Raw genomic sequence first — 26,667 nt, 5'->3', positions numbered from 1 at the left:
ACTTCAGTATGAGGGAGGACGGGGGACATTTTCCCATAGACTTCAGTAGCAGTGAGGACGGGGGACATTTTCCCATAGACTTCAGTATGAGGGAGGAGGGGGGACATTTTCCCATAGACTTCAGTATGAGGGAGGACGGGGGACATTTTCCCATAGACTTCAGTATGAGGGAGGACGGGGGACATTTTCGATAGACTTCAGTATGCAAGAGGAGGAGGACATTTTCCCATAGATTTCAGTATGAGGGAGGACATTTTCCCATAGACTTCAGTATGAGGGAGGACATTTTCCCATAGACTTCAGTATGAGGGAGGTGGAGGACATTTTCCATAGACTTCAGTATGAGGGAGGAGGAGGACATTTTCCCATAGACTTCAGTATGAGGGAGGACATTTTCCCATAGACTTCAGTATGAGGGAGGAGGAGGACATTTTCCATAGACTTCAGTATGAGGGAGGAGGAGGACATTTTCCCATAGACTTCAGTATGAGGGAGGACATTTTCCCATAGACTTCAGTATGAGGGAGGACATTTTCCCATAGACTTCAGTATGAGGGAGGATGGGGGACATTTTCCATAGACTTCAGTATGAGGGAGGAGGAGGACATTTTCCCATAGACTTCAGTATGAGGGAGGAGGAGGACATTTTCCCATAGACTTCAGTATGAGGGAGGACATTTTCCCATAGACTTCAGTATGAGGGAGGAGGAGGACATTTTCCCATAGACTTCAGTATGAGGGAGGAGGAGGACATTTTCCCATAGACTTCAGTATGAGGGAGGACATTTTCCCATAGACTTCAGTATGAGGGAGGAGGAGGACATTTTCCCATAGACTTCAGTATGAGGGAGGAGGAGGACATTTTCCATAGACTTCAGTATGAGGGAGGAGGAGGACATTTTCCATAGACTTCAGTATGAGGGAGGAGGAGGACATTTTCCCATAGACTTCAGTATGAGGGAGGAGGAGGACATTTTCCATAGACTTCAGTATGAGGGAGGAGGAGGACATTTTCCCATAGACTTCAGTATGAGGGAGGAGGAGGACATTTTCCATAGACTTCAGTATGAGGGAGGAGGAGGACATTTTCCCATAGACTTCAGTATGAGGGAGGAGGAGGACATTTTCCATAGACTTCAGTATGAGGGAGGAGGAGGACATTTTCCCATAGACTTCAGTATGAAACGTGCAGATGGCTGATTCCTGCTCGGAGACACCTGAATCAGTTGATGCTCACACAGTGTTGTTGTTGTAGCTGTTGTCGTTTCTGAGCCGGGCTCGGTTGTGAGTCCATTAAACCGGTTCTGGCTGTGAGCTGACAGCTTCCTGGCACCGACCACAAACAGACGCCTCAGAGTTCATCGTGTGAAGCAGCCCAACACAAACTTGTCGTTTTTTGTCGTGCAGGTATCGCAGATGGCTCCGTGGATTGTGTTCGGTAAACGAAGCCTTTCTTCATGCTGAGTGTTAGCTTTTCGCTGTGCTAACGCTAACCAATGAGGTGTTGGTTTTCTTTAGCCCCGCCCCCCCGCAGGCTGACAGTGACGGCTACAATCCGGGAAATGTTGGAGTTTATTTCCAGTTTTAAAACACAAATGAAACACATTAATGAGTCTGACTGATGAACTTGGCCGTGAACACCGATCACTGCTCATTAGCTGTATAATCCCTCATTACTGTGCCCTCCTCCCCCCTGCAGATGTGTGTGTGTGTGATTCGGAGCTGGGCCCCCCCGGCTGGCGGGAACCTCTGGACTGCGTCCGAGCCTCTGAACTCTGCAACCAGAACAGCCAGTGCAGCTCGCGGTACCGGATCATGCGCCAGTGCCTGTCCGGTGGGGACAAGGAGCGCAGCGCCATGCTAGCCTCCAAGGAGTGCCAGGGGGCGCTGGAGGTCCTGCAGGACTCGCCGCTGTACGACTGCCGCTGCAAGAGAGGCATGAAAAAGGAGCTGCAGTGCCTGCAGAACTACTGGAGCATCCACATGGGTCTGACTGAGGGTAAGTCTGCGACTCTGGGCCGTGTCCAGACTTCATTAATCCTCCTGCTGCCTGTTGATTTCTCTGCATGTGTTGAGCTGTGAGCTGGCAGACGGAACAGAAACCTCTTGTCTGTTTGCTTCTTCACTCTGAACAGTAGGAACATTTACTGAGCCAATAAACCAGGGAAAAGGAGGGACATTTTCCCATAGACTTCAATACAATCTGACTTCTTTTTATAACCAGCGGAGCCCCTGATGGCCATCGGACAGAAAGCTCTCAGGTCTTAAATGAGGAATAACGTCGGGTCAGCTCTGACGTCTGCTGCGTGTGCGGGCTAACACCTGCAGTCAGCTGTCGGAGCTCCAGGTGCATTGTGGGTAATGTGGCCATCAGGGTCACACTCTGTAAAGGGATCTTTGAAGCAAAAAGGAATTTCCTCTTTTATCGATTTTGATCCTTCTTTTTTTAGACGGTGTAAGAGGAGCTCAGGCAGTCAGCCACTTTGTTGTTGTTGTTGTTGTTGTTGTTGTGTTAATGTACTGTGGGATATTTAAAACAAAAAATGAACACAACGCACAAAACATCGTCTCACTGCAGAGTGAGCCCCAGACACCTGACTAATGCCTGTGGTTGGTTCAGGTCCCAGTGCTGGTCCTGCACAGATGACACGCACACACACACACACACACACACACACACACACACAGACACACACACACACACACACACAGACAGACACAGACACACACACACACACAGACAGACAGACACAGACACACACACACAGACACATGCTGCACACACACACACACACTCAAACACATGCTACACACACACACAGACACATGTTGCACACACACACACACACACACACACACAGACACACACACACAGACACATGTTGCACACACACACACACACACACGCACACACACACTCATACACACACAAGCACACACAGACAGACACACACACACAGACACATGTTGCACACACACACACACACTCATACACACACAAGCACACACAGACAGACACACACATATGCACACACACACACACATACACACACACAGACACATGCTACGCACACGCACACACACACACACACACATACACACACGCACGCACACACACACACACACACACACACACACACACACACACACACACACACACACACACACACACACACACTCATACACACACAGACACACACACACACACACACACGGGTTGTTGGCCTAGTTCGGGTCTCAGCAGTGGAAGAGCTCATTAAGAGCCTCTCTCTTTGTTCTCCATTCCACTGAGGATGTTTCTGTAGCACCAGCATCTCACACACACACACACACACCACACACACGTTTGATGGCCACACACGTTTGACTTTCGTTTAAACCACACAAAGTTGTGTTGTTCCGAAACACAAACACGTCTTAATTATTTGTAAGTGTTAATGTGATCAGCGACAGGCACATGTGGTGTGTTTGTGTGTCTGTGTCACTTTGGCACAGAAGAACACACGGCCATCAGTGGACGACCCTGGCACAGAGGTCATGGTGTTGACGACTCTCTCTGGTGTCTTTGTGTTAAGACGTCGAAGTTGACGTCCAAACTGAGATGAGACATTTTGGTGAATGGAGCCGTTCCCGCCATGACTGCTGCATCACAAAGTGAAGTTCTTGTTTCTTAGCAACTGTGAGAACACACAACGTGCTTTAAGGTGTTCGGTTGTAACAGCTGACCTGAAACACAACGCTGACTTTAACAGCTGGAATCTTCAGGCTCTTATCACCATCGCGCGCTGGAAGCTGGGATTTATTGGATCGCCAAGGATAGACCTGTGAGAGCTTTCAAACCCAGGACTAGAAGGACGCACCTGAAGGAGACTCCAGATGCAGTTGGGCGGAGGTGGAGGGTTTTGTCCTCAGTGTCAGTGAGTCCTGACTGGTCCTGCTTCCTTCGGAGCATCTGGTCTTTTAAGCTCTTTGACTGAAACACCTGAACCGTCAGCTCCTCAACGGGTCAATCCTCAGACTGTCAGGTGGAGCCTCTGAACTGGGACTCTTCGGTCTGGTTAATAAGGAGGGAAACCATCAGGCTGAATCCCTTTCTGGGACTTGAAAAGCTGACAACAGGGCGATCAGCTGCACTAAAAGAAATCTAATTACATGGCTTTGTTTCTCCAAAAATGTTGAGCAGATAATCGTTTGGACCAGTTTCCCCTAAACATCTGTCTTCTGGACAATAACAGCAGCAGGAGTTAATGAAGACTGAATATTTAGTGAGAGTGAGAAGGGCAGAAATGGACATGTTTGTTTTGGATGGAGCAGTCTGCCGATAGGTACAGTACATCAGCGTGATTAGACAGAAGCTTAAAGTAATCTTTATTTGGTAGGAAGGTCTCTGTGCTGTGCACTTAATTACATTACAGATGGTTTTTCTATACAGCGCGTCTGATGGAAACTGCAGTTTTAATTTCCAGCTATATTTTCTTTTCATGTGACAATGAACAAAAAGTTTTTTCTCCCTCTGCAGCTTTTCATCTGTGTCTCATTCATGCATGAATATTTAACAAGGCAGAAGAGGATTTGTTGGCTTTTCAGCTTAAAGCTTATAACAAAATCTTGGCAGAGAGAACAGGTGAGACTGAAATAATTCACAACTTTCTACTGGTCCAAGGTTAAGGATCTGTTCCAGCAGAGCTGTTCAGTTTGAATTTATAGGGGCTTCTAAAAGCTAAAAGTTCTAAAAGTTAAGAGCTCTGCTGGGTTTCAGAAAAAGACTTCCCCTCAGGCCTCCTAATGTATTCACAGTTAAGGTATCAAACACAGAAAGGTTGAAAGACTCCGTTAATTTGGCTTGAAGTCTTTGTTGGTTTCTTGTTCTGATGAATTTCACCACATTTGGAAATGTGATTTTTTTTCTGTGACACTGATTTAGGCTAACAGGCTAACAGCCAAGCTAACAAGCTAAAGTTAGCCTGAGACTGAACCTTTAGCAGTTTGTCTCCTCTTGTCTGTGGAGCAGAGACAGAGAGGCCTCAGTTGGACTGGATGGAGCATCTTCTGTGATGTCACATGTCCCTCAGCGAATCAGAAGCCTTAATTAGAGCTGAGAGCAGCAGCTTCCCTGAATCAGTGATTACCAGCAGATCCTGCAGGAGCGGGTGGCGATGACTAATGAGCTGGGGGACAGGAAATGGATTGTGGGTGGAGAGAGCGGAGCCTGGAGATGGAGACCCGAAGATGCTCCTGAAACCTTTTCTTCTGTTTCTTTCCATTCTTTCTTCTTTCCACGAGGACCACAACTGATTAAGTCTGTCGGAGTGACGTCTGAAATCAAATAGCATTAATGTTCTCAGAACGTGAAGAGTCGATTTCTCCAGAAAAGAGTATAACAGACAGTTGATACAGGAGCACATCATGATGATCAGTTGCAAAGTTGAATTACTAACTTGAGGAATAATAGTAAAAATAAAAACGACAAAGATTTTTGAGAGTGAAGTGGACAGAAAACTCTGACGTCTGGATGATGAGACAACGTCGACAATTTTTCTGACTTCAGATGAATCAGATCAGGTCTGTGGGCGATCGAGGACAAGAGAGGGACTGTTGAAACTGTGTGTGTGTGTGTGGGGGGGGGGGGGGGGTAGATAAAAGAAGGATAACTAGGGAATCAGATCAAAGTCTGATGGCAGCAGATGATGGCGGAAGAAGAGGCAATTTGAGGATGAGGAACGGAAAAAGGAGGAAATGGAAGAAGATGGTGGAGAGATCAGAAAGATCAGATCAGATCGAGGGGAGACCAGATCAAACTTCCATTTGTCCGTGTCCATTAAAGTAGGGGGGGCGTCTGTCCGAGGTCGCCGATGTCTTCCTGTTTAAAGCGCCTGTCTGATGGCGAGCTGTCGTGGGGTCGCAGCTTTGAACTTTGGGAAACGTCAGACTTTTTGATGGTAAAGTTTGGGGACGTTTTGAACTCTGGAGTCCTTCCTGCGTGTGTCGGTCTGTTCAACAGCAATCATTAGCCTGAAAGAGTGTGTATGTGAAGCAGGTATAAAGAAGAGCGCTGATGACGAAGAGCTGTAGAACGTAAATGTGATCCATAATGTGAAAAGCTGCTGCTGCAGAGGAACGCACTTGATAAATCTCAGACCGGGGGCCACATTGTCGGCCCCGGGGGTCCAAACCCCAGCGGGTCGGTATCTCTGACTATTTATGAAATGAGCAGCTTCCATTCTGAGGCCAAATCTAGAGCTGAAATGTTACAAAAGAATCCATCATGAATACTTATTAGTGTTTTTCCTGATAAAGTTGTTTTGCCTTGACCCATCTGGGCCACCGTAGAATAGCGCTGTCTGCCTCGTCCCACATCCTTCCTTAAAGGAGTAATGATGAGCTTTTGTTTGCCTCCAAATTAAGCCACAACAGTCCGTCTTCCATGATTGGTGCTGGTTGCCGTAGGAACCGACAGGTAACCAATCAGATCCAATCCTCGGGGACGACTTCTGAGGGGAAGTGACTCAGCGGTTCTGTCATCCTTATCGTGGTGCAACAGATCGGCAGTAGATGAGGTGAAAGTGAGGAGGTCTTCCTCCCAGACAGGAGATGGAGACGAAGGTGGAAAGCGGTGACATAATTCACTTTCCTCAAATCAATTTGATAAACTCATGAGAAGCTTTGATAAAAAAAATCCAGCCTGTCACTGACTTTATTTCCTTTGAGCCACTGAACGGAGACTTTTTCAGATCAAAGCCTGACGCTGATCAGCGTTGGATGGTAGGATGATCCAAGCTGTGGTCCTGATGCTGGACTAAAACCTGCAGCAAGGCGTCCAGATCTGTCCACTCCGTCTGAGCGTCCGGGCTGAAAGGACAGACAGCCGAGCAGGTTCAGTCGGCCCCCACACACTTTCCTGTCTGGAAACAATAATAATACTAATAATAAAGCCCCCCCCGCCGAGTCCTTCAGCTCAGCACTCACACCTGTTTAGAAATGAGTGAAACAGAAACCTGAGTCCAAACTGCAGGGACGTTTGTTTTCCTCCTCAGTGTTAGATCAAACTGACAGCACATCAGTGGAGGCTTGTTTGTTTTCTGTTTGTGCTGCTGCTGTTGAAATGGTTTCATATGAATTCCACACAAATAGTGTTTATTGTCATTAAAGAAAGAAAGAAACACGTTTCCCTGAACAATGAAATTCTTTTTCGCTGTCCACAGTGAAAGCCAAACATATATAGAAAATAGATAAATAGAATAAAAAATGTAAAAAGATTTAGACAAATAGAATAAAAACAGGACAATCAAATAGTGGAAATAAACTGGAATCAAAATAGAAACTGAATCCGATCAGGACACAGATTTGTCCCTCTCTGTCTCACACGTCTGTCCTCAGACTGTGGTTGTGTGTAATATCAATATTTTGTTCTGCAGAAATATTTTTGGACAAGACATAAACAAATATATGATGTTTACGTACATTTTATTGTGTTTGCATTTATATTTCATGTCAGGAGATTGGATATGTACATGAATTCTGTTTGTGTAGAGAGTCTCTCATCATCAACAGCTGAAAGAGCAGAAAAACAAGAAAACAAAAGAAATTCTTCAAGGGGCGGGGTCACCTGGACAGGTCTGCAGTCCATCACAGCGGGAACCAGACCAGGACCTTCAGAGAGAACCACTGTGACTCTGAGGAACAATGCAACCACAAAAAATATATGTGTCAGTAATCATCATCTGGTACTAAACCCGGTGGATTATGTGTCATGAAACTGGATGATATTTTTAAATAATGTGTCAAAGTGTGAAGGAAAGGTCATAAAGTCTGAGGAAAAGGATCCAACTGTAAATTATTCATTAAAGTCCAGCTGGTGTGTCTGTCAATCACACTGTAGCCCCGCCCCCAATCCATCCGAATAAACATCATGTTGTATTGAAGACTTGAAACTCAAGACTGAGGCCATTAACTCGCCTCTGATGTCATTTTGAGCGTTTTTATTGGGTGAATGGCGGCGTGGCATCTCTGACCTGCAGTCTGAGGTCATCTAATGACTCTGAGCTCGTTGGCGTTTCTCTATCACGCTGCTTGTTTTTCTTCACGCTGACGATTTTGGACTTTGTGACTTTGATCATCCAAGTTTACATCAAAATGCAATTATAAAGTCATTAAGACAGTAATGTGGGAACGGCAGAGCTCAAGTAAACAACAAACTCCAATTATGTTAATGTGATTGACTTGTTAACTAGAGTAAACATAAACAGTGAATGATAGCGAATGTGGAGTTTGCTGATATTTGATCAGCAGAAACAATTACAGTCCACGTGAAGCCATTTCCAGAATGATCTGTTCAAATGTCATCTTCAGGTGGATTTTCTCACGAAGCAAATTAACTAATGAACATTTCCTCATCAGAACAGAACCTGTCCCTGTTATTAGCGGTTTGTTCGTGTATGAATAATCGGCCACAGTGGGACGTGGTGGGAGGGAAGTGTTCAGATGCTGAGCTCTTCTGATTCACTCCGAGCTGAACAAACCGCTGCTCAGAATCACAATCCTGCTGCTGCTGTGTCAGGACCGATGTAAGCATTAATGTTAGAGCTGGAGGTGGAGCGGGGGGGTCTTACCATGGTGGGAGGGGGCATTTCTGTGAAGCCTTCTCCTTCATCAGCTGGTCTTTAATGGTTCTTTCTGTTTTCCCTCCTTAACCTGGAGATACAGCTGTTTCTCTGAACTGGAGTCACGTCTCTGCATCGGACGCTCCTAGTGGCTCCGGTGGGTGATGTCACAGCCAATCAGAGTGTCTCAGGATCAGCCCTGTATGTTTATGAGTTTATTGACAGAATAAAGAGCAGATTTTTCTTCATTACTGAGCAGAACTCCTGATCAGATAAAGATAGAAACGATAGAAACAACACATGAGAGGAAGGAAACATTCAGAGTGTTTTCAGTCAGTTCTGAGAGTCTGAACTGAGTCACTTTGTTTGTACGACGTGACGTCTTGAACCTGAATGCCTTGTGTTCGTGACTGATGGGAGTTTAGAAGACGATCTCTCAGTGAGGAGCAGCTTGTGTGTAAAGCCAGTGTGATTTTGAAATAATCCAGCTTCGTGTTGCTGCAGCAGGTGAACGCTCGTTGACACACCTGCTGTCAGATGTTACGATTGGACGAGCCCCGTCAGGGCGGGCTTTATCCAGCGCTCCTCCTCAGAGGACTGATGGCTGCTGGCATGTTTCCTGCTCCATCCTCAGTCGGCTGTTTGTGTCTCATTCAGTTTGCTCTGATTTGTCCTCTCCAGGTTTTGCCGCTCTGTTCTCAACATGTGGTCACTGTTGACGTTAATTGAAGAATCAAGCTGTTTGATCGAGTTGATTTTGGTCTGTGCTGCCAAAATGAGATGTTTTATGAGAGGGAACATATTTGATTCAGCCACAGAGGCTTAATCAGTCATTATTCCTGTCTTGTGTGTGTGTGTGTGGGGGGGGGGGGTGAAAGAGGGAGGGCAAAAGAGATTTGTTTCCTTTATCTTTAATGAGTCCACACATCGTCAGCTGAGCTTTGCCAAAGAAGAAACTGAGAATAATTTCAGCCCTAATGACTATAATTACAGTGTGTATGTGAATAAACACCAGCCTTACTTTACATAACATATAAGGAATAATGTGTGTGAGTGCTGCAGGTTTGTACCCAGGAGACCTCATTACATAAAGGTGCTATAATCTACATGAACCTCTTTATTCCCATCATGCTCTGCTCTGTTGACGTCTGGTGTCTTTGTCATTCGATATGGAACATGACAGGAAATGGGCAGGAACAGCACCAAATCTGAAGACATCACCGCGGAGTTCATCAAATGTTTCAGTGAAAATCTGTTTCTAATTTGGGAATATTTCTGTTCAAAGATTAAGATCTGGACGATTCAGATTTAATGTGAAACTGTATATAAGCATGCAGGACAGCGTCTGATTGGTTGACGTGAGACAGTGACTCACAGGTGGCTCCTCCAATCACAGACCAAATAGTGTTGGCCCTTCTCTAATGAAGACTTCCCAGGTTAGTCTGGACTTTCCTCGTTATCCTCAGAGTCGTAACTCTGTTGAAGAGGAGTTAGAAGCATGAAGTGTATTTTCAGATTGAGAATGGTTTCATGCTTTCGAACTTCCGGAAACGTTCTCCTGTTTCTCAGCGTTTTCAGTCTCGCTGTGATCCACTGACTGTTGTCTGAGCGTCCTTACACGGCGGCTGTTTGTGAAAATGGCTGAAATTGTCTACTGCAGCTCATTCACTGACTCCGAGACACACGACCATGTTGTTGTCTGAGATTTATCCGTCCAACAGTGTCACACTTTGGAAACTCGGCTATGAAGGGAGAATTTTACAGGCAGAAAAGAATCTTTCCGCTGGTAATTATATTCAGAGAAAAACCTTTCCCAGCATCAAAAAGCTCCAGTTTGAGAGAAATAAATGGGCCGTGACAGGAGGAGAACCGATGCTGAATTTTGTTTTTCTGGAGTTGTCCTCAACAACCACCCATGTTCCCACTCGCACATTAAAAACACACAGCGTCCACATTCATATGGATGTTTGTGTGTCTGTCAGGCAGCTGAGAATGAGATGAGTAAACAGAAAACAGTGGAGTCTCTCTGTGGAGCAATACTAATCAGTCTGCAGCTTGCTCATTAGCCTGCATGCTAAATGCATCAGTCATTAGTCAGACTGGTAAATTAGCCATTTATTTGACTTCATGCTAAATACCAATGTCAGTGTTAAATGTGTAATTTAGCAGGCTGAACTCTAAGCACCTCTGTGATTAGGTGCTGGCTCAGCTCGGCTACCGGACAGAATACTTATAGGCTGACATATTAGCATGCATGCTAAGTAGGCCCGGTCAATAGTAAGTGCCCCGATCTATTAGCTTAAAGGATTTGGCAATCTAGTCCGAGCAATTACTGAAACACTGACTGGCCATTATGTACCTGAACCACGCCACTTTATGCATCCTGCAGCTTCAGCAGCTGCTGCAGAGTCTTGTGGTTCTGAAGAATTTTAAATATATCCATGAAGAAATTACTGCCATGAACATCACACAGTTTTAGGTTTAATTCAACTTTCTCTATTTGACTTTGAATGTCCATATTTTAAATATAAAGGTCTGTACTGTAAAGTTACAATATGCTCCTGTCTTTTATTTTGAAGGGTTGATATTTGTGTTTTTAAGAACCAAAAACTGTCTCAGTGTAGCTTCTGCATCCAGCTTCCATCTCTGTCAGCTGAGGGTGATGACTTTCTATAGGTCATGTGTCCCAGTCGACGATGATCTGGTCCTTTGTAGGCCACAAAGGTCGAACCAAACCAGCACGGTCTGGTCTGCAGTGACCGATGAGGCCTTAAAGCAGGCTGACGTCACGGAGGGCTGAGGTTGTTGTGAGTTCTGTTTGTTTGATAACTACTTTTCATTAACAAGCTGATTCAGTCAATCAACGAGACGTCAAGGAGGGAGTGAACGAGGAGCCACAGGAGGAGACAGGAAACTGTAAGAGGATGAGTGAAGACGTGTCAGACTGAAGCTGCTGCAGCTGGTAGACGACAACAACAGTTGTGCGATGGGATGGAGAGCAGCAGAAGAGGAACACAAATAAGAGGAGGAGTGGTGGAGGATGGGGGGGCTCTGCTCCGTCCTGTCAGTAATAATTAAAAGGGGCATGAAAGCTGAGAGGAGACACAGGGGGGAGTGCAACAAAGCACTTTGTGATTTCTCAAATTCAGCTTATTTCACACACACACACCTGTGCATGTGTGCAGCAGACGCAGTGCAGCTCAGCTTCATCTCACTTCCGTTGCCTCACATGTTGTGATGAACTGGCAGTTTAATTGCTGCTCACTTTTTTTTATTAATGTGACAAACTCCATTTAAAACACACACCACAACACAACGCTCTAAAAGCTGAGTGGCTTTTAGAGCGTTGTGTTGTGGTGTGTGACTTCAGTGGGCTCACCAGATATCAACTTCCTGTTGTGTTGGCGACCTTCAATCAGACAGGCTGCTTTTGGATCTGATACAGTATATAACCGGCGGCAGTCAGTGCAGGAGTTGTGTTGTTTTGTTAGTGTGTGTTTTGAGAGCATGCTCTCAGTTCTGCTGCTGATGTTCCCAATCCAGATGTTCTGCAGGTGGAACATGGCGATGACCGTTCTACTTCCTGTCTCTATCTGTTTCCAATGATGCTGCCATGTGAATTAATGAGAGTTAATCAAAATGCCCGTCAGGCTGCATCACCTGTACACACACACACACACACACACACACACACACACACACACACACACACACACACACACACACACTGAGAACACGTGTGATAATTAACCTTCAGCAGTCACGGTGAGCGTGTCGCCATTAACCGTCTGACTGAGCAGGAAATGATGTTGTCATGCGTGTTAAATTCTATAAATATAAACTTATTAGTTCTGATCTTTTAACTTGTTTCCATCTTTAAGAGTCGACTCATACAAAGACACACAAACTTCTCCCGTGTCCTCGTGACTGAAAATCAGAGGTTTCCGATGACGACCACAGGTCAGATGTGATTGGCCCATGAGGAGATCATGTGACTGAGCAGAGAGAGCTGTGTGTGATCCACCATGACAGTAAATAAAAATGTCACCGTATGCATGAGGTCCAAGTGCAGAAGCAGGCGGACAGGAAGGACTACACTGGAAAAAAATACCAAAAAAACGTGGCAGGACTCTCCAACATACAGAACAGGACAAAACAAGACAAAGGAGCCGACGAGCACTACAACTGAACTTAACCAGACAGGACACAGGTGAAACGCATCAGGGCAGAGAAGGTCAGGAGGCGGGAACAGGTCAAAGGGAGGAAGCAACACCAAAACTATCAAAATATCTCCTGGTTATTTCCTGGTTATCTCCTGGTTATCTCCTGGTCATTTCCTGGTTATCTCCTGGTTATCTCCTGGTTATTTCTTGGTTATCTCCTGGTTATCTCCTGGTTATTTCTTGGTTATCTCCTGGTTATCTCCTGGTTATTTCCTGGTTATTTCTTGGTTATCTCCTGGTTATTTCCTGGTTATTTCTTGGTTATCTCCTGGTTATCTCCTGGTCATTTCCTGGTTATCTCCTGGTTATCTCCTGGTTATTTCTTGGTTATCTCCTGGTTATTTCCTGGTTATCTCCTGGTTATCTCCTGGTTATTTCCTGGTTATTTCTTGGTTATCTCCTGGTTATCTCCTGGTTATTTCTTGGTTATCTCCTGGTTATCTCCGGTTATTTCTGGTTATCTCCGGTTATCTCCTGGTTATTTCCTGGTTATTTCTTGGTTATCTCCTGGTTATTTCCTGTTATTTCTTGGTTATCTCCTGTTATCTCCTGGTCATTCCTGGTTATCTCCGGTTTATCTCCTGGTTATTTCGTGGTTATCTCCTGGTTCATCGCCTGGTTATCTCCTGGTTATTTCCTGGTTATCTCCTGGTTATCTCCTGGTTATTTCTTGGTTATCTCCTGGTTATCTCCTGGTTATCTCCTGGTTATTTCTTGGTTATCTCCTGGTTATCTCCTGGTTATTTCCTGGTTATCTCCTGGTTATCTCCTGGTTATCTCCTGGTTATTTCTTGGTTATCTCCTGGTTATCTCCTGGTTATTTCCTGGTTATCTCCTGGTTATTTCTTGGTTATCGCCTGGTTATTTCCTGGTTATCTCCTGGTTATCTCCTGGTTATCTCCTGGTTATTTCTTGGTTATCTCCTGGTTATTTACTGGTTATTTCTTGGTTGTCTCCTGGTTATTTCCGGATTATTTCCTGGTTATTTCCTGGTTAGTGTTCACTAAGACTGTTTATTTCAGGTTCAGTATAAAGCTGCTGGTCCAACATGCCCCCCCCTCAGTCCGGGGATGCAGAAAGCAGCTTCTGTCCGTCAGTAACTTGGACACCTCGGCCTGTTTTTGGGTTTCCTTTCATCTCTCCCAGCTCTGATCTGTTGGACAGAAATAGATGTCTGTCTTCACATCCAGCGTTTATTTAGAGAGCTTTCTGCCTAAACCCTGATGACTCGTCTTTCCTCTGGAGAAGGCAACACTTTCCGGTCTCACACAGAATCGATAGCTGCTGCCTCGGCTCTGACACACCAAGGAGGATCAGTTTCAGGTGGATCAGCTGTTGGTGGCTGTATTTGTTGTTTATCTCGTATTATTTCACTCTGTAAGAGTAAATGAGTTGGACTCTCCAGGACATGATGATCTCAGCTCTCTAACAATAGGCCAGAGCCGTGCCAGCTGAGCGGCAGGAGGGAGCGTCGCTGCTAAATGCCAGACAAACACTCGCAGGGCAGCAGCGAGACTGCAGAGAAGTTAAAGACAGCAGAAACAGGACTGGAGGAAATCAGCAGCGAACGAGCAGAAGTTGTTGGTTTGGAGGTCCTGGCACAAACGCCACTGAAAATGTCACGCTGCCTCTGAATGCCGTGTGAATAAGCTGCTCTGTGCTGAGTGTTTACCTGAAGGATAAAGGGAGCGCTGGCTGTTGGGGACAGGCTGCTGTAATCTCCCGGCCATTTCCTGTTAAAGGTAAAAGAGGAAAACAAGCTCTTTGATCATCAGCTGTGGAGACGGTGTGAAGCTCAGCATCACGTTTAGTCTTTCTGACTCGTGTTCCAGCTGCAGCTTTTTGTTTTTTAATCAAAACACATCAGGTGAGGAGACGTCCTGTCCTCTCCTTTGTGTTGTCCCGTCCTGACCGCCTCATCGTCAGATATCAGAACTGTCAGAGAACACCCTGATGCCCCCCCAATTCACCACACCGATGTGTGGTGGATCCAGTTTTAGTTTCAGCTGTTAATACAGAAATATTCCACATGCAGATGCCAACAGGAACATTTCTGATTCTGGTCCTGTTCCTTGTCCTGGTCCTTGTCCTGGTCCTTGTCCTGGTCCTTGTCCTGGTCCTGTTCCTGGTCCTGGTCCTTGTCCTTGTCCTTGTCCTGTTCCTGTTCCTGGTCCTGGTCCTGGCCTGGTCCTGGTCTTGGTCCTTGTCCTTGTCCTTGTCCTGTTCCTGTTCCTGGTCCTGGTCCTGGCCTGGTCCTTGTCCTTGTCCTTGTCCTGTTCCTGTTCCTGGTCCTGGTCCTGGCCTGGTCCTTGTCCTTGTCCTTGTCCTGTTCCTGTTCCTGGTCCTGGTCCTGGCCTGGTCCTGGTCTTGGTCCTTGTCCTTGTCCTGGTCCTGTTCCTGGTCCTGGTCCTTGTCCTTGTCCTGTTCCTTGTCCTGGTCCTTGTCCTTGTCCTTGTCCTGGTCCTTGTCCTGGTCCTGTTCCTGGTCCTGGCCTGGTCCTTGTCCTTGTCCTGTTCCTGGTCCTTGTCCTGGTCCTGGTCCTTGTCCTTTTCCTGTTCCTTGTCCTGTTCCTGGTCCTTGTCCTGGCCTGGTCCTTGTCCTTGTCCTGTTCCTTGTCCTGGTCCTTGTCCTTGTCCTGGCCTGGTCCTTGTCCTTGTCCTGTTCCTGGCCTGGTCCTTGTCCTTGTCCTGTTCCTGTTCCTGTTCCTGGTCCTGTTCCTGGTCCTGGTCCTTGTCCTTGTCCTGTTCCTTGTCCTGGTCCTTGTCCTTGTCCTTGTCCTGGTCCTTGTCCTGGTCCTGTTCCTGGTCCTGGCCTGGTCCTTGTCCTTGTCCTGTTCCTGGTCCTGTCCTGGTCCTGGTCCTTGTCCTGTTCCTTGTCCTGTTCCTGGTCCTTGTCCTGGCCTGGTCCTTGTCCTGTTCCTTGTCCTGGTCCTTGTCCTTGTCCTGGCCTGGTCCTTGTCCTTGTCCTGTTCCTGGCCTGGTCCTTGTCCTGGCCTGGTCCTTGTCCTGGTCCTGTTCCTGGCCTGGTCCTTGTCCTGGTCCTTGTCCTTGTCCTGTTCCTGTTCCTGGTCCTGTTCCTGGTCCTTGTCCTGGTCCTGTTCCTGGCCTGGTCCTTGTCCTTGTCCTTGTCCTGTTCCTGTTCCTGTTCCTGGTCCTGTTCCTGGTCCTTGTCCTGGTCCTGTTCCTGGCCTGGTCCTTGTCCTTGTCCTGGTCCTGTTCCTGGCCTGGTCCTTGTCCTTGTCCTTGTCCTGTTCCTGTTCCTGTTCCTGGTCCTGTTCCTGGTCCTTGTCCTGGTCCTGTTCCTGGCCTGGTCCTTGTCCTTGTCCTGTTCCTGGTCCTGGTCCTGGTCCTGGTCCTGGTCCTGGTCCTACTGTACATGGTTAACGTGCCGGGGGTGGGGGTGGCGACGAGCTTCCTGCTGGCTCCGGCGGTTCCAATATTGTCCCAAAGTGACATTTAGTTTCCTCGTGCTGTTTGTCTTCTCACTGCAGCACGACAGCAAACAGCCGCCATGAGAGAATATCTGATGTACCGACAACCACGACACTGACGACGCCAGGCGCTTTTTAATGTTCAGGATGGAGGGAGGGAAAATTTCACAGAGCCGTACACACGGCGCTTTATTTCATCTGTTTACTTTTTTTTATTTGTCTTGATCTTTTTTCCTCCCAAGAGAGGAAGGAAACCTGAAAATCTCATAAATAACCGACAGCAGTTTTATTCCTGCACACTGAAGTCTAATGTCCCGTCATCTGGAGTTTACATGCCTATGAAGGTGAATGTTAAAGGTCCATACAGTCTGTTACCTGAAGACAAACAGCCAATCAGGAGACAGGATCGAATCTTTGATTCTGATCAGATCATCAGGCTGCAGCTCAGAGACAGAACAACACACAACTCAATCTGAGCAGCGTGACAACATAATACAACTGGTGTTAAGTGACGTGTGTGATGCTTCCAGAATCTGTCAAATTGAGCTCATTTAATGTTCGTGACTGTTTCACTCTGCTGTTTTTCATTTTTCCTCCCAGTGATTACATTTGTTTGCTGTGTCCTTGATGCTTCACAGAAGAGCACACAATGTTTTCTGGCAGTCAAACACAAAGTTTTAGTGGGTGACGCTCAGAACACCGGAGAAAGGCTGACAGCCAGGCCTCCGAGATGTTTAGAGGACAAATTACACACAGGAAACCTCCTGAAATCACAGTTTCACCGTCAAACTGTCAGCTCAGACGCAGCACGCTGCAGTTACAACTAATTCTTCTTCTCTTAAGGAACATCTGACGGTGTTAGTGGAGGCTCAGTGGTGACAGACATCAGTGATGTCCCAACTGCATTCAAGCGCCTTTCTGATTGTTCTGCACGTGTCCTGGTTTTGAAAATCCTGTTGTGGTGAGAGAATCATTATCGGTTCCAGGATCGCTTTCCTGCAGCTCCCAACATGATTTTGGAAGTGAAATAAAATGGACTCATGCTGTGGGAAGCTCTTTCCTCGGCAGCACGGACAATTTGACTTTGAAAGTACTTTCCAGGTGGAGCCAGATGGTCAGGTGTTTCCTGGCATCGCAGACAGAGCTGCTGTTTGCGTGTCTGTGTGTGTTGTAGCTGAACATTTGTGTTTTCTGTTGTATTTCAGGGGAAGAGTTTTATGAGACGTCTCCATACGAGCCGATCCATTTCTCAGAGGAATACCGACACGCGTCCATCATCTCAGGTAAAGCTGCTGTGTTCCTGATGTGTGTGTGTGTGTGTGTGTGTGCGTTTAAAGAAGACTCACACACACTAATCAAGGTTGCGGCAGCTGTGAGTGAGTGTCTGTAGGTTGTGTTGGAGGGGATTACCAAGAAGAATACAAATCTGTCTCAGTTCCCTGCTGATTAAGATGAACTGAAGGCTCTCCCTGCCGCTCTGCCTGCTCCATCTGTGAGTGCATGAATGAATGTGTGTCTTTGTAACTACAACAGTGTGTGTGTGTGTGTGTGTGGGAGAGGCAGGCTGTATTAGATCCTGTCATGAAAACCTATTTTCCCTGCAAAACCGCAACACGTTCCTCATCATTTAAACCGTCCGTCATTTTTCCATTTTCTGCTCCTTCCATGTTCAGGCCTCCGTCACAGACTCACAACAGCAGTAATGACATCAGTGTGTTTAATGGAGCCTGTGTCATGTTGTTTTACGGCTCCTGATGCTTTTTGCTTGATTTACTGTCGGTCTCCATTAATTAGTTATTTTATGAAACAGTTGATTGACAGAAAATCTGCAGTTTCTCAAAAGTAAATCAAGCCAGTGAACTCCATATTCTCTTCATGTGATAATGAACGTTTGAAGAGCTCATTGATTCACCATTTTAATTATAGCTCGACGTTATTGAAAAGCTCCTTAAGCTATTAATCCGTCAGACACTTTCAGATATCAGCTGGTCCTCAGAGCTTTTATTCTTCCTGTTTTTCTCCTTTCTCTCGTCTTTCATTGTGACGTCTAGAGTCACATCTCTACATCAAAGGCCTCTATTGGCTCCGGTGGATGATGTCACAGCCAATCAGAGGCCTAGCTGTCAGCTGTGTCAGCACATGTGAGGAATTTTGTGTGTTCAACTTTTCTTTGGTTATTCTTTTTGAGTTCAAGTTTCAATATAATATTGTCCATCTTTTATGATCTGAGTGAATCTGATGATGATATAATCAGCTGAGGTCGAGCTGATTCTGAATACGGAGACATTTTTCTCTTCATGTGGCTCTAAAAGGGTTAAAAAGAAGACGTCTGAAGCAGAAACCATTTACACAAACCTGAATGAACATGTTTGATAAGAAAGCATTTGTTATTTTTCTTCTTGTTCCTTTTGGAAAACAACCTTGAAAAACACTCCACCGTTATTCATCCACAGAACCGTACAGATATATTGATAAAACTCGTTCACCTGGGTCGTCCTGTCGCTCCATCAGCTCTCTGATTGGTCACAGCACATCAGCTGCAACAACACACCCTCTTCTCCGTGTCGCCGTCACACACATTTCTGAGGAGTGTTTAAATGTCAGAAGCCCCGAGCAATAGATCGTCATTTACACTTTGTCTGTGTGTGTGTGTGCGTCCGTGTGGTCAAACAGCTGTGAAATAGACTCGCAGCTCTGTAAATTGGGTTCTGCTCCCTCAGATTAACACAACACAAGTACAAACATGGTCAAAGCAGGAGCGCTGCAACCGATGCAACTTCAGAAGTTCTCTCTCACACACACACACACACCGTCTGTGCAGGAGGTGTGAAACATTTCCATTATTTGCAAAGTCTGACCTATAACACCAGCAGAAAAAAGATATCAATCTCCACATGTATGTGAGTCATGCAGTGCTGGAGGTGTGTGTCTGTGTGTGTCTGCAGGACGGCTGTTTGTTAAAGCTGTTTGCAGCGTCTCACACATTACCTGTCTACTGCAATCTGAGAGGCTGATATGATGATCCACAGTCAGAGAGTCTGAATGCTCAAAGCTGATAAAGACCAAACAGGGATGATGGGGGAGGGAGGGGGAGGGAGGGGGAGGGAGGGGGAGGGAGGGGAGATAAGAGGATAATATAGAAGTGTGTTAAATAGCAGTGGCAGAAGAAAGAGGACTGGAACATTACAGTATGTTTCAGACAAGAGTGTCGCAAATTGATTGGAGGGAAAAGCTCGGCGTGACAGAGTGTTTGTGCATATGAATATGTGTGAGTGTGCGTCTGTGTGTGTGTGTTCTTTTCGTGGCAAAGCAGCTTGCAAAAGTAGTGAACTGTTTACACACTTGAACGTCTCTTCAGTGGTGCTCGAACTCATCACTGAGTGAAGGACGCATTAAATGGATGAGTGCCACAGTAATTAGTCATGTGACCTGCTGAAAGCCAGACGGTCACATTCCTCCACCCCATCCAGATGTTTCCATGGACCATCAGAACAAGCCAGCAGGGAGCGTCTCCTGAGACAGGGGTCCTGGTCCCTGGTTGTCATGGTTACCGTAATAATCTCAGAAAATGGGTTGGGTTTGGCTACCCATAACCGTACCTGCCTTTATTACCATGGTTACTATAATAAAGAACCTGCGTCCACCCTGAAACGCCAATATGACGGAAATGCGCCAGATGTTTCCTAGCGACAGACCCTAATGATGAGGTCACAGTGACCTGCTGACAGATGAACTCTGACCCCATTTCTAAGGAAAAAGGAGAGGAGGGAAGGAGACAAGGAGGAAAGACAAGAGTGGAAGTAAAGAGGAAACATCAGATGAGCTCGGAGAGAAAATCCTCAGACACACACCGTCGCTGTCATGACACTCGTCTTCATTGTTTTTAGTGTCCTGACTGAAGCCGGTTGTGTTGCAGGTTGTGTGTATTCCATCAGAAATTTAAAAGCAATGGACTTCATGAATAATCCTAATCTGACAAATCAGATCGCTCCGTTTAATTTCTTATAACCACAAACTGACAATTCTAGCTGATTGCAGATTGTTCATTTTCTACACAGAAAAATCTAAACATGCTCCAAAAAGATATTAGATTCTGACTCTAATGGGTTTGATTAGCACTGGGATTAGCACTGGGATTAGGATTTGGATTAGGATTAGCCTGGCGCTACATGAGCCATCGTGAATGCCGATTTTGCACCATGCAATTATGACGTCTTCCTCAGTGGACTGTTTGTCTTATCAGATGATGACGTGCTTTGGTTCTTTGGTTTGTCATCCAGATGTTGCAGAGTAAAATTTAAATTCATCGTTTTAAACAAATTAAGATCACAGAACGTTTTCATGTCGGGAGAAGAATCAGAAGTCAGATAAAGCAACCCAACTCCTGTTTTACAGGAGATCAGAAAATATTCTGATCTCCTGTAAAACATTGATAGATTTTTAACGAAATGAGATGAAATTGTGTCCGAATGAATTATTTAAAAAGTTGCCTTCATTTGCCTCAGAAGATGAAGAAGAGATGAATCGGAGTAAATAAGACCAGATCTGTGGATGTCTTTGAAAATTCTACATTTTTCTTGCTTTGGAAAGTGTCTCATAAATCAAAGAACTGAAGATCCTGAAGATCAACATCATAAGAAAGCGGTGGGCCAGATTTAATAAGAATAAAAGGGAGTGGCCGTAAACCTTCAGACTGATGGACCTTTAACGTCCCGGCTCAGCCCGAGGTCATGTGATTCCCGTCTGATCTGAGGAAACCGAGCTGATGATGTACATCCAGTTCTTTACCACGATCCACACGCTCTCTGAGTCAGTGATGATGAGCATGGCAGTCATGTGACCGGCGGGGTCGATCTCTAATTGGTCCAGGAACTGGAGGACTGAGCAGTTCTGGAGTCTTCAGTCAGATTCTGACTTCCTTCGCCGCCTTCGGTTACTCTTCATGTCTTCCCTCGTTTCCTTTTCCCTCCTTCTGTCACAGCTCCGCCTCCTTCGCTCTCTCTCTCTTTCTCGCCCACTCCCTCCCTCCAGTTCTGCTGTTGACCTTGTTAGATCATGTCTAAGTGTGTGTGTGTGTGTGTGTGTTTGTCTAAGTTAGTGATGGAGGGCGGACACTGAAGCACACAGCGTTTTAATAAAACATTGTGTGTGTGTGTGTGTGTGTGTACACCGCAGGGCAGGTCTTTGTGTGTATATCCTGTTGAGACTGTGTGTGAGGAAGATAACAGGACGACCTGGGGCAACTCTCTAATTGGCCCGCTCTCCTGCCCCGGATACTCGCTGTCTTTCTCTCTATATATATCTGTTCCCTTTCAAACGCTGCTCTCCTATTGCCTCTTCTGCCTCTTCTGCCTCTTCTGCCTCTTCTTCTTCTTCTTCTCTGCCGTGAGCGGCTGCGAACCAGGCGATGCATTAAGATGGGGTGGGGGATGGGATGGGGCGGGTAGTGGGGGGTTACACAGTGAGACTAGTGTAATGAAAATGTGAGACAGTTTATGTTTCCAGACTTTGAACACAATCAGAGGTCGTGTTCGGTGGAAACGCACCTTGATCCACCTGATGGCTCCTGTTGGGGGAAATGTGCTTATTTTTAATTCATAAGGAGTGTGACTCAGCTCTCAGTCTGGGGTTTGTGGGGGGCTCTGATGGGTTCTTGTCCCACAGCTCCAGGACTACTGAAGTCTTCCATCTTTAAAAACACCTCACAAATATTTTAAATCCTCTAAAAACAGCTGCTCTCTGTAGATTCCATCCTACAGACAGGAAAGGGATTATTAATTACTGTGGTTCCCTTTGTTTTCGGGGTTTCTATAGTAACAGTCGTGTCTTAATTAGGTTCAGGACAGGATGGTGATTTGGATTGAAATAAGCTCTTTCTCTGTGTTAGATGATCTCTGTTGCCATGGTTACAAAAACAACAACAGTGTTAACAGTGTTCACATAACATAAACTGCTATGTTACCAGAAAAACTACAGACTGAGGCCATAAACTCATCAGGAAAACAAACCAGGTTTACAGGGACCAGAACAGACCAGATCAGAACAGACCAGAACAGATCAGAACAGATCAGAACAGATCAGACTAGAACAGACGAGAACAGATCAGAACAGACCAGAACAGAACAGACCAGAACAGACCAGAACAGAACAGACCAGAACAGACCAGAACAGATCAGAACAGATCAGACCAGATCAGAACAGATCAGAACAGACCAGAACAGACCAGAACAGAACAGACTAGAACAGACCAGAACAGATCAGAACAGATCAGAACAGACCAGAACAGACCAGAACAGATCAGAACAGATCAGACCAGATCAGAACAGACCAGAACAGACCAGAACAGACCAGAACAGATCAGAACAGATCAGACTAGAACAGACGAGAACAGATCAGAACAGACCAGAACAGAACAGACCAGAACAGACCAGAACAGATCAGAACAGATCAGACCAGATCAGAACAGATCAGAACAGACCAGATCAGAACAGATCAGAACAGACCAGAACAGACCAGAACAGAACAGACCAGAACAGACCAGAACAGAACAGACCAGAACAGAACAGACCAGAACAGACCAGAACAGATCAGAACAGATCAGACTAGAACAGACGAGAACAGATCAGAACAGACCAGAACAGAACAGACCAGAACAGACCAGAAAAGATCAGAACAGATCAGAACAGATCAGAACAGACCAGAACAGACCAGAACAGAACAGACCAGAACAGACCAGAACAGAACAGACCAGAACAGACCAGAACAGAACAGACCAGAACAGAACAGACCAGAACAGACCAGAACAGACCAGAACAGATCAGAACAGATCAGACCAGAAAAGACCAGAACAGACCAGAACAGAACAGACCAGAACAGAACAGACCAGAACAGACCAGAACAGATCAGAACAGATCAGACCAGAACAGACCAGAACAGACCAGAACAGACCAGACTAGAACAAACAGACCAGACTAGAACAGACCAGAACAGATCAGAACAGATCAGAACAGAACAGATCAGAACAGATCAGAACAGATCAGAACAGACCAGAACAGATCAGAACAGATCAGACCAGAACAGACCAGAACAGAACAGATCAGAACAGATCAGAACAGACCAGAACAGACCAGAACAGAAGAGACCAGAACAGAACAGATCAGACCAGAACAGACCAGAACAGAACAGACCAGAACAGACCAGAACAGATCAGAACAGATCAGACCAGAACAGACCAGAACAGATCAGAACAGACCAGAACAGACCAGAACAGAACAGATCAGACCAGATCAGAACAGATCAGAACAGACCAGAACAGACCAGAACAGAACAGATCAGAACAGATCAGAACAGATCAGAACAGATCAGAACAGACCAGAACAGATCAGAACAGATCAGACCAGAACAGACCAGAACAGAACAGATCAGAACAGATCAGAACAGACCAGAACAGACCAGAACAGACCAGAACAGACCAGAACAGAAGAGACCAGAACAGAAGAGACCAGAACAGAACAGATCAGACCAGAACAGACCAGAACAGAACAGACCAGAACAGAACAGACCAGAACAGACCAGAACAGATCAGAACAGATCAGACCAGAACAGACCAGAACAGATCAGAACAGACCAGAACAGACCAGAACAGAACAGATCAGACCAGATCAGAACAGATCAGAACAGACCAGAACAGATCAGAACAGACCAGAACAGACCAGAACAGAACAGATCAGACCAGATCAGAACAGATCAGAACAGACCAGAACAGACCAGAACAGAACAGATCAGAACAGATCAGAACAGATCAGAACAGACCAGAACAGACCAGAACAGACTAGAACAGACCAGAACAGATCAGAACAGACCAGAACAGACCAGAACAGACCAGAACAGACCAGAACAGAACAGACTAGAACAGACCAGAACAGATCAGAACAGACCAGAACAGACCAGAACAGACCAGAACAGACCAGAACAGACCAGAACAGAACAGACTAGAACAGACCAGAACAGATCAGAACAGATCAGAACAGACCAGAACAGACCAGAACAGACCAGAACAGACCAGAACAGATCAGACCATGTTATTAGTTATTTCCCGTCTCTCATTCGATCCGACTGAAAAGCTTTCTTTCCTCAACATGTCTGGCGTGAAGTGAGCACTGTAAACCTCCTCAGGTGGTTCCAGTCCAAGGGCGGTTCTTGTTCTCTGGGCCTGCTGGAGTTTGTATCTGAAACGCAGCAGGTATAAAGGCCGACCATTAGATTCCTGTCAGGCCGTATTGATTTAAAGATTCTGCTGAAGCCTTTCATGGCGTCCAGCAGCAGCAGCGTATTTGTGAGACACACTTTGGTGTATGAAGCGGGTCTCTCAGTCTTTTAGTCAGGAACCAAAACTTTTATTGAGGAATCTTTTAGTTTTTCTGTTCTGTCTGCCTGAAGATCTGAGATTAGCTCCAGGTTCTGTGTCTTCAAACCGCTAAAGTTCGATTTAATGGCTGGAATAGAACAAGAGAGCATCATGCTCCCATTTGAAGGATCCTGTAAATGTGTCCAGCTCCAACAGGAAGATCCTGCAGAACCAATTCAAATAAAAATAATGTTGCAGCAGAAGAAGACAGTATTTAGATTCATCTGACCGTTTGTTAAAGAGAGAGCAGCTACAGGCCCGAGCAGCAGGTGAATCTGGACCAGGTGGGATATTGATCAATGTTTAGCCACGCCCACTTCACAACCAGGAAGTTTTTCTGACCAGCAGTGCTGCTCTTAGATCATTGTGTTGGTGTCGTCGGGGACGCGGGGGAAGTTGGAATAAAATGTTCTCATTTATTCAGCTGGTTGTTGTCCTCAGCCGGGCCAACTCGTTCTGATGAACCTGCCAGAGCGAAGTGTTGATCTGAAGCTCCACAGAGCTGCACAGAGCATTAAGCCCACTGAGCTTCCAGCGGCGGACGCCTGCCTCATTTCACACAGTCAATAAAGCTGGATGTGAGTAGGTGAGAGCTCCTCAGAGACCGAACGTGCTCATTTAACTGACTGCATTAAAGCCCGAAACACTTCAGTGCCAGGAGACTTTAATTATGGGAAGACCACGCTTCCCATGTACAACCTGAACACATCGCAGAAAAATGCATAAGTGCTGCTCTGCAAACCTCAGAGCTGCTGAGCTACCTTCATTTAGCTCCGGACATTTGCAGCTCCATCTTGCTGCATTGTCCTACTTCAAAGCCGACCGCTGATGAGGAGAATGAGAATGTTCCGGCGCTGCTGTCAGAAGACGAGCCCCTTGTTGCTTCATCTTTTCCTTCTGTCGGGGATGTAGATGTTTTGTGTTCCCTCCAAATTCAGCTGAAAGTCAATGACTCTCAACCCTGCTATTACAACTTTAAAGGAAAAGGTCCAGGACACTGCAGGACGTCCCGGCAGCGCTCAGCCTTAAATGCTGAACGAAAGGATTCTGGAAAAAACTGAAGTAAAGACATAATTAAACACATTCAACAGAAAAAAGCAGATACAACAGTTAGTGAGGTAAAAGGCTGGTGAATGAAACCACCAGGTGATCCAGGTGATCCAGAAGGAAGTGAAAGAAGTTGAGTTTTGCTGCTCTTTCACAAAGGGAGTTGTTTTCCTGCGGAGCCTTTCAGAATAACAGATCCTTTTCCTGTTGCTTGCTGTTTTTCTGTTTCCACCAGCAGAGCTAAGGAGGGGAAGCATGAACCTGAATTTCATCCCTGTGCAGGTTTGACTGTAGAAACATTTCCTGATTAATATTTGAGTGAAGCAAATTGGTCATCTGTCGGTTTGTCATTGGCTGGCTTCAGTGTTTAATGCGTCTGTCAGCCATCTTGCTTTTGTCCAGCTGGAGGAGTCAGAGATCTGAACTGCTCTCTGTTCTTCCGGCTCGGTCTTTTCCTTTCCGACATCTGGAGGTTCAGGAGCTGCTCGGAAGACCTGGTGGAAACACGAAGATGGCTGAAGTTCCCAGCAGGCGATAAACTGACGTACAGCACCTTTAAGGTCGGACCTCAGTGAGGTTCGACTGTTTGACGCTTTCATTCACCCTTTCCTGGAAACACACAGCTGCTGTGCTGTTCATCTGTACAGCTCAGTGTGCGCTGCCAGTCGACATCTGAGTTTTACAGAACACCATGTTTCATGAGCGCAGACTCTGTCAGTGATAATAAAACACTCTGAGTGTGTGTCAGATGATATTCAGGGAAAACGTTGGTGTGAAGCTCAAACCAATTACACTGCTACTACAGAAACACACACACACGATCCTGGTTGTGTTCACGCTGAATCACAGACGGAGGTGATGACACAGTTGTGGACTCTCTCTTTCATTGTGATGATTCGCTGACTCTGAGTTCAGGAGGTAGAGACCTGGACCAGGACCTGGCCCGGTAGTTCCACTCAT

At 46.0% G+C, this 26,667-nt stretch overlaps 1 protein-coding gene across 1 annotated transcript in view; it reads left to right on the top strand.

The window, feature by feature from the left end:
- Nucleotides 1-26,667, top strand: part of gfra2b (GDNF family receptor alpha 2b) — a gene marked incomplete at its 5' end in the record, with an annotated part of 43,095 nt that overhangs the window by 1,339 nt on the left and 15,089 nt on the right. The window contains 2 exons of the mRNA XM_029516476.1: nucleotides 1,700-1,999; nucleotides 17,459-17,536. Coding sequence (XP_029372336.1) covers nucleotides 1,700-1,999; nucleotides 17,459-17,536 — 378 coding nt within the window. The remainder of the gene's footprint in view (nucleotides 1-1,699; nucleotides 2,000-17,458; nucleotides 17,537-26,667) is intronic.

Source organism: Echeneis naucrates, chromosome 12 (genome assembly GCF_900963305.1).
Source record: "Echeneis naucrates chromosome 12, fEcheNa1.1, whole genome shotgun sequence".
Lineage (NCBI taxonomy): Eukaryota > Metazoa > Chordata > Actinopteri > Carangiformes > Echeneidae > Echeneis > Echeneis naucrates.
The sequence above is the reverse complement of the archived record's forward strand: the minus strand, read 5'-3'. Positions and strand labels throughout refer to the sequence as shown.